The 11,890-nt window shown below is 42.4% G+C and overlaps 1 protein-coding gene across 1 annotated transcript in view; it reads left to right on the top strand.

The window, feature by feature from the left end:
- The window catches only part of SVOPL (SVOP like), a 28,900-nt gene extending 18,810 nt beyond the window's left edge, over window positions 1-10,090 (top strand). The window contains exons 14-17 of the mRNA XM_081928317.1: window positions 3,799-3,880; window positions 5,023-5,112; window positions 6,609-6,722; window positions 9,916-10,090. Coding sequence (XP_081784443.1) covers window positions 3,799-3,880; window positions 5,023-5,112; window positions 6,609-6,722; window positions 9,916-9,927 — 298 coding nt within the window. The 3' untranslated portion in view covers window positions 9,928-10,090. The remainder of the gene's footprint in view (window positions 1-3,798; window positions 3,881-5,022; window positions 5,113-6,608; window positions 6,723-9,915) is intronic.
- The last annotated feature ends 1,800 nt before the right edge of the window (window positions 10,091-11,890 follow it).

The following is an 11,890-nucleotide window of genomic DNA, read 5'->3' on the forward strand; positions in this document are numbered from 1 at the left end:
TGGTGCACCTACAAATGTGACAGAACTATAATTCATGGGGGAAACTCAGGGTTCTCAATGCTAATGTAGGAGAGGATTTGCGGAAGAGATTCAGCAGGCAGGTCCTGCCAATTTTCCCCTGCACAGCAACCCCTCAGTTGTTTTTAGTTAATTTTCTCCCCAGTTAACTTCTGAAACTAGAAGTAAGCCTAGACAGGGTCGTGGAATGACCTTGGGGGACATTTGCTGAGGAAAACCGGCACATTTGGAAGAGGTTAAGAACCCCTCCTTCTCACAGCCTTTCCCTGTAACTAGCAATGGGCCCATCTGTCAATCTTTGTTTCCCTCAGCTTCTCATTTTTTCTTCAATTTGGTTTTCTGCACATCTCTACATTGGATTGTGATTAAAAACAACTGCTCATGAAAATTCACCAGCTTTTGGGTGCTCATTTCAGACACAGCTTTGCAAGCACTTTTGTCTGTTGTTTTCACCAAATATGTGCACTTTACATTAAAGCACATTTTATCCCAATAAACACATTTTTGTACACATTACTTGATTGACATCACATTTCTCCTTCTCTTCCACTGAATTTCTCCTTCCTTACCTGTGGGGAAGAAACTAAGGTAGGGAGAAGGCCTGGTGGTATGACCAGAAAGGACCAAAGTTGCCACGTATATACAAATGAGTGCAGGTGTGGACACCTCTGGTCATGTTCAAATAATGCTCAAATGTGAGCAGGCCTTTATAGTAAGGGCCTCTTGCATCTCCATTAGCTCAAAAAAAGCTGGTTTGGAAACTTTCATTTGATAGATAATGTCCAGTTTTGCCTTCTAATAAATATACATTACAGTTTCCTACAGCAAAGGCGGGGGGACGCGGGTGGCGCTGTGGTCTAAACCACAGAGCCTAAGGCTTGCTGATCAGAAGGTCGCAGTTTGAATCCCCATGATGGGGTGAGCTCCCGTTGTTCGGTCCCTGCTCCTGTCCACCTAGCAGTTTGAAAGCACGTGAAGTGCAAGTAGATAAATAGATACCACTCTGGCGGGAAGGTAAATGGTGTTTCCATGCGCTGCTCTGGTTCATGAGAAGCGGCTTAGTCATGCTGGCCACATGACCCAGAAGCTGTCTGCAGACAAACGCCGGCTCCCTTGGCCTATAGAGCGAGATGAGCGCACAACCCCAGAGTCATCTGCGACTGGACCTAATGGTCACGGGTACCTTTACATGCAATGTCTAGGAAGCTTATAGTTTCTCTGTTTACTCTAGGCAGTGAGCCTAAACTATGGGCTGAGTCAATATGGCCACTCTAATTTAAAAATTATGTGACGAAGCAGCATGAACTTCAAACCAGTTTTGCTCCAGCATGCAGCTCCTGGCAATGAATGGTGTTTGTGCCAGCAGAGGATGTTTGAGGATGCCAGGGTGAACAAAGTGTACCAGCTGATTAATACCAAGACTTTAATCTTGGTTAATTGCTTGACTTACATAAGCTTGCAATAAACCTCCGTGTTATTATGAGAGGGAGAAGAGAGAGAGAGAGAATATGTCACACACAAAAATGATTATGTTGTTTCAGTGGTGCAGATGAGTCAGGTATCTATATCTATATATATGCAGAGCTAGAGCTCTATATATGCAGAGCTAGAGAAGTTTTCTGCTTCTTCTAAGGAGAGGGTTGAGTAACTGCATTGGGCATCAAAGCTTTTGTTGTTGTTGTTGTTTAGTCGTGTCCGACTCTTCGTGACCCCATGGGCCAGAGCACGCCAGGCACTCCTGTCTTCCACAGCCTCCCGCATTTTGGTCAAACTCATGCTGGTAGCTTCGAGAACACTGTCCAACCATCTAGTCCTCTGTTGTCCCCTTCTCCTTGTGCCCTCAATCTTTCCCAGCATCAGGGTCTTTCCGAGGGAGTCTTCTCTTCTCATGAGGTGGCCAAAGTATTGGAGCCTCAGCTTCGGGATTTGTCCTTCCAGTGAGCACTCAGGGCTGATTTCCTTCAGAATGGATGCATTTGATCTTCTTGCAGTCCATGGGACTCTCAAGAGTCTCCTCCAGCACCAAAATTCAAAAGCATCCATTCTTTGGCGATCAGCCTTCTTCATGGTCCAGCTCTCACTTCCATACATTACTACTGGGAAAACCATAGCTGACATCAAAGGTTTACCGCCCTGAAACTCTTCAGCCCATGCAGTATCTACTACCCCTCCCCTAACACCCCATACATTATATGCTAGGAGTTCTGAGAATGATTTGGGATGCAGGATAGGTCATATTTGGTGGAGGGGCCAGGGCAGCAGCAAATGCCCATCTGCTAGAATATCTTGTTTTGTTTTGTTTTATGCGCTGTCTGCAAATGTATGGGTCTCTTGTGACTTGGCTCATTCAAACCAGTCGGATTGCATTGGCGCTTGGAACATCCAGGTCTTTGTTCTAGAGTTTAGGCACACGGTGAGCACATTGGAATGCACTCCGCCAGGAAACTAGGGTGGTGCCAACCGTTTGTTCTTTTAGGAAGCCCTTTCCAAGGTTTGTTTGTTTTTTGTTTCTTTATGTAACCAGGATTTTTCAGGGTAGCATTGTTAGATATAGCTCTTGCTGCTTTTACAGAAGGGTTTCGCGTATTATTTTTGTTTTAACTTTTTTGTAAAAAGAACAATAAACTCTAGGTGAAGACAGAATGTATCTTCTGGAAACTCCCAAGAAGATGCCACATAGGGTAAAAGGCCATTGCTCAGAGCAGAACATCCATTTTGCATGCTGTAGGTTCCTGGGTTCAATTCCCAGTTGGGAGAGGATCCTGTCTCAAAACTTGGACAGCCATTGCCAGTCCCTGTAGTAGAGCCTTGTGTAGGCAATACCGAGCGATAGACAAATGTTCTGACTCATTATAAGGCATCTAATTGAGCACAGTTATTTTGTTGAGACCCTTGATCACACATTCTAGTAGTATATGGCCAGGGATGTGTGTGATTGGCTTGTGATAAGACTGCAAGCTACGTATTTATTTAAACCAGGCTTCCTCAAACTTGGCCCTCCAGATGTTTTTGGCCTACAACTCCCATGATCCTTAGCTAGCAGGACCAGTGGTCAGGGATGATGGGAACTGTAGTCTGAAAACATCTGGAGGGCCGAGTTTGAGGAAGCCGCAGACTATTTATATCCCAACCTTCCATTTATAAACTATTTATATAAACTATTTCTATCCCAACCTATCATTTAAATGCACCACAGGCAGCTTAGATCATATTAAAACAGAGAAGTTGTGGGGCCTCTCCAGGTGCTGTTGGACTACAACTCCCATCATCCCTGATAATCAGCCATGCTGTGACTGATCTAATTTCAGCTCTGGCGACATTGAGAGAGCTGTAGGCTTCTCATCCCTGAATTAATCTCTGAATCTGAAAACGCATAAAAAGCAACAAGAAATGTCAGGGTTCCCTTGGAGCAGACTAGAACCACAAAAAGGCTTCCAATCTTTTTAAAGCGTTTCAGAGGGATCCTTCCCATTCTCTCTCCGTTCCCTCCCAGCTCTCATCCAGGCGCAAACAGACTTTCTGGGCACCACAACTACCATTACTTGCCGTGGGAGTGCCTAAGTGGCTCTGCTTATTCTAAGGCTGCCCGCGCACAGCTGCTCCAAGCATCCATTCTCTCCTGCGTGCTGTCTTTGCAAAGGGTCACCACTTTTGAAGCTATTCATATAAAATCCCCCTTTATGGAATTCTTGGTACGACGTACAATCAAGGACTTCAAATCAAATGCTGGATAATGATGTGAATTTCCCCATGCATCCTCTTTCTTCCTTTTCTAACCAGCTCGGGCCTCATTGGTTTTCTCTTCATGTTGCGTGCCTTGGTCTCTGCAAATTTCAACACCATCTACATTTACACAGCGGAGGTGAGATGCTTTTGAAGCCATGAATTGTGGAAGGGGAGGAACACACAACAGAGGTCTCGCATCATAGCTTTCCATAATAAATGGGAAATGTAGATTAACAGTTCAGCTCAGTGCATATTTACTTAGAAGTAAGTATCATTTAATCCAATGAGATTCCCACACTAAGTATCGGGTTGAAGCCTTAGCTGGGTAGCTGGAAGGAGCAAGTAGGCAGTGCACAGCTAAAAATATTTCTGTTCACTTCCTGGGATTTGGATGGGGTTGATATGCTTGAGCAGGATTTGACCAAATGATACTTCCTCTCTTAATGAGTAAAGGCGGTGGTGCTTGAACAAACAGCGCCATGCTTACCAATGAAGGATAGTATTATCCACACATTACTACAGTACCACTCCTTTTTGTGATTTAACAGAGCATTGTATGCTTATATTGCATACATGAACAAACCTAAATGATTTAGCAGCTCATAAAAAGTTGGTGTGCAGCAGAAGAACCACCTCAGACCAACTCTTGCTTGGTAGTAAATGCTACTCTGTTCTTCACAGGCTGACATAAGAATATCTATGTTAGATAAGTATGGAATAATTTATAATCTTCCACTTTGAGTCACCTGTTCTCATGCATATCTGAAGTCCAGAAGTGAATAGCTGAGGCTGATTTTGACATTAGTTTTTTGTGGGGGGTTTTAAGGCAAAAAAACTCTTTCAACCTGAAATTGAATATTTTATCATTTTATCATTTTTTGCTGTCCCAAAAAATAGTTGAAATGTCCAAGTAACAAAACAATAACCAAGTAGAATTCAACATTTTTATATTTCCAAACAGTAATGCTTTCATTGCTTTCATTATTAGCCTTTGTAAACTAAATGGGCACAAAAATTAAGCATATTGTATTTTCTCATTTAAATTAATGGGGCTTTTTTTTAAGCCTTACTTTTGACTGGATTCTGCCAAATAACATTTTTAAAAGCAGTATCTTTTACAAGATTGTCAATAGAATCTTCTGCAGATATCATCTCTGGGTCAACGGCCACCTAAACTCTGGGACCCACAATAGATGCTCGGTTGACAGTTTCCCAGTTTCCCTTTCCTCCAGTCTATACTATAGATCTGATCTTGAATTATATATTACTGTATTACAGGTTTATCCAACTATCATGAGAGCTGTTGGCCTTGGCACTAGTGGTTCTGTATGTCGTATTGGTGCTATGGTGGCACCTTTTATAGCCCAGGTAAGATGACTTTCAATAAAGTTACTTAAATATATTGTTTTGATTCTTTGGTTTCTGACCTGAATTCATGTGTATTCTCATCCACATTTTTAAATAAGAGGATGATACCAAAGCTAATATTGACCTTTGTCAAGCTATTCTTGCTTTTGGGGGATCTTCAAAGGGCACCTCCAGACTGCTGTTTTAGTGCAGGTGTATTCCCCAATAAGTTCTTGACGCAATAGTGGTGTGTTTATTCTCCATTATTAGTTGTTCTGTGATGCTTTTCCAATGGTACCCTGCCTGGAAGGGCTATGGTGCAACAAAAGTGGGGCAGAAAACAAACCAGAACATTCATAGTATAAAAAGTTACAAGTAACGAGCTGTGCACTCCGAGTGCACTCCAGGTGCCTCCGAGGGGGCGTTTACAGCAGCCTTTTGCTGCGGCGCCAGCCTCTCCTCGGCCTCATTCTTCTCCGTCGTCTCGTCGCGAGTCACCCACCCTCCACTCCCTTTGAGCTCCGGGTCTTAGTTCATTGGCCTTGCTATGGACCCTAGGTTGGTTGCCCTGGTTGTCCAGGGGGCCTGGTAGGAATTTTTCCATTTGGCATTAGGCTTTTTGGTTTTTTCGCCTACCTCGTAGCAATCGTCACAACTTTTGTGGTATTGGTGGGTAGCTTAGGCATTGGAATAATGTGGTGTGGTGTGTCGAAGGGCTAGGTGTGGCCATCGCCTATGACTTCAATTTTTGGGTATTCCGTTAAAGGAATCTGGCGGTCGTGTACTCTGTCCGATGCCTGCTTGGCGGGAGGCCATGGCACGACCCTCGGTGACATCAGGGGTGAGCCTATAGTTGGATTAGCATCAACAGGCTCCACCTACTGGTGAATAAACCCCCAATGCCTAAGCCAATACCTTTCACTGCTGTAATCAATAAAGTTGTGGCCTTTTCTTGCCCATTAACCTTATATTACATGTCCTTGCATATTCATTTCACATTGCGGGGGTCGCGTCCTCGAACCACAAACAGTATTTAAAGAGGAATCATGTATGACCCCCCTGATAGCATCACGAGCACAAATAATCATGGATATGCAATTAAAAAATGATGCCTAGAGGGGCCCTAAGCTAGAGTAGTACTATTGTATTCCCAATTATTGTATTCCCAACAACTACATGTCACAACACCATCTATCACCATATTTTTTAAAATAATCCTAGATTAAAGCCTGAAAAGGTATGCCTGCAGGTACCAGTTGCTGAAAATTTCAAATGGGAAGAGTACTGTTGCAGTCAAGTGCTGTTTGTGGGCTTCCTGCAGGAATCTGGCTGGCCAGTGTGAGACGTGGATGATGGACTGGATAGGCTTCATGGCTTTTCTTAAAGGCTTCTGCACTGGATTGTTCGCCAACATGCTAAACTTTGAGAAAGCTAGAAAGGAAATCCTATGGGCTTAAAAAAAAAGCATTTGACCAAGTTGCATGGCAGCATTGCACTAATACATTGTTTCTTTGCAGGTGCTCATGAATGCTTCTTTCTTGGGAGCCCTTTGCCTTTTCGCTTCTGTTTGTATCGTGTGTGCTGTCTCTGCTTTCACTCTGCCCATTGAGACCAGAGGGAGAGCGCTTCAGGTTGGTAAACCTGTCTTCCGTAGTGTAAGGTCAGAAGCAGGCTCCTGCACTGCCGAAGGCCACCGCGGCAGCTTCCTTTGTTTATGAAAAACAAACAAGTTTCATAGGAGGCCTCTCCACATCAGGAGCAATGGAAATTGGTCTTACCGTGAATTTCTGTTTGAAGAGTGGACTGGAGGACGTTTGCTTAGCAGGATGACTCCTCCCACGTCCTGTTAACTGAATGTCCTCCAGTCCACTCCTGCAAATCTCCTGCAAATGATAACCTTTATGCCATCCATATGCCTACCTGAAGGAACTTGAAGACCCAAAAGACCCAAAAATAGGAGTGATTATTTGTATCATAAGTCAAAGGGGGCTTGGGTTGTATAATTACAACTGACTCAGTCTAGGAAGGCCAATCTATTTGCAAAGGGAGCTAGTTAAGAGACTAACTGCTTGGATATATTGACGTAGGTGCACACCATTAACTGCCCCAATTCAGACTGGGACCAGTGAGATTTCCAAATTACAGCTTGCAAGCCTGATGAGCTCCAATTTGTGTCATTCAAGAATAATAATTTAGGCCTTTGGGAGGAACCAAGGCAGTGAAGCTATTTATGATATTTAGGAGTGTTGGTGACTGATTGTTTGTCTCTGTAGCATAACATGCCTTCTTATATTTAAAGACTGTATACTTGCTGTATACTGCCCTGTAATTGTTTAATGAAACACAGTAATGAAAGACAGTCTAGAAATATTCTGTATGTTTATAATTAATAATAATTACCAGCAAACTGAGTTATTGGGGAAATTAAAATCATTGAGTGGGGCCTGCAGCAAAATGATATGTAGTATATCCCCAGTTTCTGACAAGAATGCTCCTGTCGAGAGCTCAAGCCAGCCTGGAAGAGACAAAGAAATACACCTTTCACCCTTTCCTGAATCTTGGCTTTGGAGTTGCCTGCCAACCTCAAATTCAGGGGTATTGTTGCTACATCAAGGTTTCTGGAGGTTGGCAATGGGAAAGGGTCTCTCTTTTCCTCTCCTCTCTTCCAAAACCTCAGTACAGTGCAGGGAGGGATTTTTTAGCCCTACAAGTGATTATCATCTTGTGCCCCATTCTGTGTCCAGGACACCATATAAGTTGTTAGGCACTCAACTGACAAATTTCTTCTTACTGTTTCCCTTTTCTTCTCCTGCCCCGCCCCCCCAACACTGTGTAGGCTGTCACTGACATCCTTGGATGGCTTAGGGTTGTGTGTGCAGTTTCTTTTCATATTCTTTACATGCTTTTTCTTAATAAAAAAAATCATGCCCTTAAAAAAATATATCATAAGGAATCCAGCAAATACACAAAAAAGCCCTACCTTGTTTGTAGGTGGCTATTACACTAAGCTGACAGGCACCAGGCCACTTATAATTTGTTATAAGAAGGAATGACATATAATTAACCCAGTGACCCAGAAAACACCTCCCAACAATTTATAACTTAACACTGCGAATAAAAACCACGCTTTCAATTAGGGTAATTCATTTCTTACGTACCACTTAGATCTCATTTAGGCCTCTACATGCTACCCTCTGTTACCAGCGGCAAATTGTCTCTTGCACAACCTTCGAAGCTTTAATTCATCTGCAATTGGCTTGGTATGCAGCAGCAATGAAGAGAAAAGAACATTTAATAAGCTATTAAACAATATTTGGAGATTGTTTGGTGGTTGTAGAACCACCAGGTTCTACAGAGCTGGGCAAGCCGCATTTCAAAGCAGATGTGCACCTAAGCTAATAAATGCAGACAGAATCTCAGCAGAAAAGAGAGGCCATTATCCATGCACAGTGGTACCTCGGTTTTCAAACACCTTCGTAGTCAAACATTTCGGAACTCAAATGCCAAAAACCTGGAAGTAAAGGCCTCGATTCTGAACGCACCTCAGAGAAGTCGAACAGGAAACACAGCTTCCGTTTTGAGTTTTCCGTATTGAGGCTCCTGTTTTCAGTTTTTGAACATTTCAGAACTCGAACGGACTTCCGTAATGGATTGTTAGAAAACCAAGGTACCACTGGAGTTGGATCAATTTCTGGCTAGCTGTCTCCAGCTTTTCCACTTTGAAACATCAGTTCTTTACACCTGGGAGAGAGGTGTGGCATTAGAAGCCAATGGGTTCAACTGAAGATCTTATGTAATTTGCATTGATTCATTAACTGAATGGGTGGCTTCAGGAAAGCTATTGTCTTGTTATGTTTCCTTCTACAAAATTAAAACAGCCCACGTCACAACAGATACACAGAAATATATGTTGCTTGTTTTATATACAAAAAAATGCTATGTAGGTTGTAAATGAGAGATGCCTTGGCAACAGTATATTTTATGGCATTTCCTCCTTGCTCTTTGGCAGAAAAAGACTCCAAGGGTGGATTACACATATGTACAGTGATGCCCCGCAAGACGAACGCCTCGCAAGACGAAAAACCCGCTAGACGAAAGGGTTTTTCCGTTTTGGAGGCGCTTCGCAAAACGAATTTCCCTATGGGGTTGCTTCACAAGACGAAAAAATCTTGCGTCCCCCGGCGGTTTTTTTTTGCTTTTTTCACCCTTTTCCTAAGCCGCTAAGCCGCTTATCAGCTGTTCCGCTGATAAGCCGCTTAACAGCTGATCGCTGGAAGCCCCTTGACAGCTCTAGCACTAATCCGCTAAGCTGTCAAGGGGCTTGCTTCGCAAGACGAAAAAACCGCTAGACGAAGAGAATCGTGGAACGGATTAATTTCGTCTAGCGAGGCACCACTCTAATCATTCATTGAGAAAGACTTCATGAAATGGCAATGTGATTTAACAACTGTGGAACCAACATATAGTTTGGAGGGGCCGTATCACATGGAACACTTGCTACAGGCAACCATTTAAGGCAGCCAATACCATCCAATGGGAATGTTTCTGTGTATGTAGATTGCAGCGGAATGGAAAAAATCCTTCAAACAAACAAAAAGGCTGGAGGGAACCTGGGTGCCAAGCTCCTGTGGTTGCTGCATTGGGACATTTGTCGAAGGAAGCAAGTTAAGATAGATGTATCTGCTGCTACATGGTGGCTGAGTGGGCACTGGACTAAAAAAATTAGAAGCATTTAATCCTGATTGCAAAGCTGACACCACTTAATTCTTGCATAGGTAAGTCATGGAGACCTGTTATTCTTAACACCTGTTTTTATCTTTTTAGCAAAGGAAATGAAGGTGAAAGAGGAAAACCCCAAGAGGGCTCTGTGACATTTCATGCATTTGAGCCTATTTCTCAGAAGAGCTACTGAGTTTTTCCCCACCCGCATTTCCAAAAAAAGGTGTTTCTTGTCTTTACAACATTTTAATAAACTTCTGCACAAATAAATGGAACTGTACGCCTTGTGGTAAGTTTTTTTTAAAAAATGTGCCCAACATCATGCTATATCCAGGCTTGAGAAGGCTCTGTAATGTGCGCAAATGTCTTGTCCCCCATTCATTCAAGTCACTATATGCACATGGCAGAACATGCTGTATAAGCCCACTGATGGCAGATACGTAAACACTTTAAAATAATTTTTCTGTTCCTCAGGTAGGTGTTAGCGCTCTATGTGTGCAGATGTTGGTAGCCGTCACTACCTCCTGTAGGAAGTGAGTCCCAGAGTTTTTGCACAGCATGAAGGAATACTTCCTTTTATCTGTCTTCAATCTTCAAATGTTCAGCTTCACTAGACATTCATGAGTACTAGTGTTTCGAAAGAGGGAGAAAAACTTCTGTTTCTCCATGCCATGCATGATTTTATAAATTTCTATTGTGTCACCTCTTACTTGCCTTTTTAAAAAACACTAAAAAGTCCAACATACTATATAGGGGAATTGCTTCATGCCTTTGATCATTTTGATTGCCCTTTTCTGAACCTTTTCCAACTCTACAGTACATCCTTTTTGAGGTGAGGCAACCAGAATTGTACACAGCATTCCAAATGTAGCCACGTAAGAGATTTGTAGAATGGCATTATAGCAACAGTTTTCAATTCCTCTCCTAGTGATCCTCGCATGGGATTTTACTTTTTCACAGCTGCCTCATAGTGGGACAAAAACTTCATTGAACTGTCTATTGCACGCCAAGGTCTTGTTCCTGGCTAATTGCCACCAGTTCAGACCCCATGAACATAGATGTGAAATTTTTGCCCCAACGTGCATCACTTTGCACTTTTCTTGAACTGCATTTGCCATTTTACCACCTGTTCACTCAGCTTGGAGAGATCCTTTTAAGAGCTCTTCATAATATCTTTTGTTTTAACAAAAATGAACAATTTAGTATCACCAGCAACCTTCTGTTGCTCAGACTCGCCTCCTGCAAAGATTAGTTCAGGCACTGGGATCTGCTCTGTATCTTCCGTTGTGAAGACAAATGCAAATGATCCATTTAACTTATCTATAATCTTATCCTTCTTTAGCAGTTGGGGAACTGAAGTGGAGGGAAGAATCTTACTACACTGCCACACATTGAATTCCTCTGCAGGCTCCCTCTCATGAGAGCTTGGCACCTCTAGTAGTGTCAAATGGGTGAGTTTACTCCCCTGACCTCTGAAAGTGAAAAGTGGTCATTCACTTATTTAGGCCAAATTAAGTTAAAAGGATGAATGAAGGGAATTGTGGTGGAAGCTAAACCAGATGCTGTCATCCCTGTTATCAGGAATAGGGCCAAGTTTTGTCTATAATAAAAATTATTCCATGGAATTTCCTCATGGCATTTAAAAGTAATTTCATATTGTGCAAGTGCAGTTTACACTTGTTATTAGTTCACATGAAAAGTTCGCATTTCAATGTTGATTTTGATGGCACACTCAAAATTTGAAGTGAGGATAAATTTAAGGACATGATCTTCCTCTTTGTAATCATTCAGGAAAGCATCACACAGTATACGTTAATGAGTAAATCAGTGTGTTTCTAATGAAAAATTCCAAACCAGCTTATGGCAGCAGACCACACATTCTAATAAAAGCAGCAGAGGGAGGTTTCCTTCTAGCTCTCTGGGTAGGTGTAAAATAGGATAAACTATAAAGATGAAAGTCAACCTTAATACTTCCATTGCTAGATTAAAGTTTAGAAATACATGCAATGCTGGCCAGCAGGAAATTACAACCAATTGTATAAAATTTCTCTCCATATGAGCACAGCAAGACACTCAAATG

Source organism: Podarcis melisellensis (genome assembly GCF_964234715.1).
Source record: "Podarcis melisellensis genome assembly, chromosome: 10".
Classification (NCBI taxonomy): Eukaryota; Metazoa; Chordata; class Lepidosauria; order Squamata; family Lacertidae; genus Podarcis; species Podarcis melisellensis.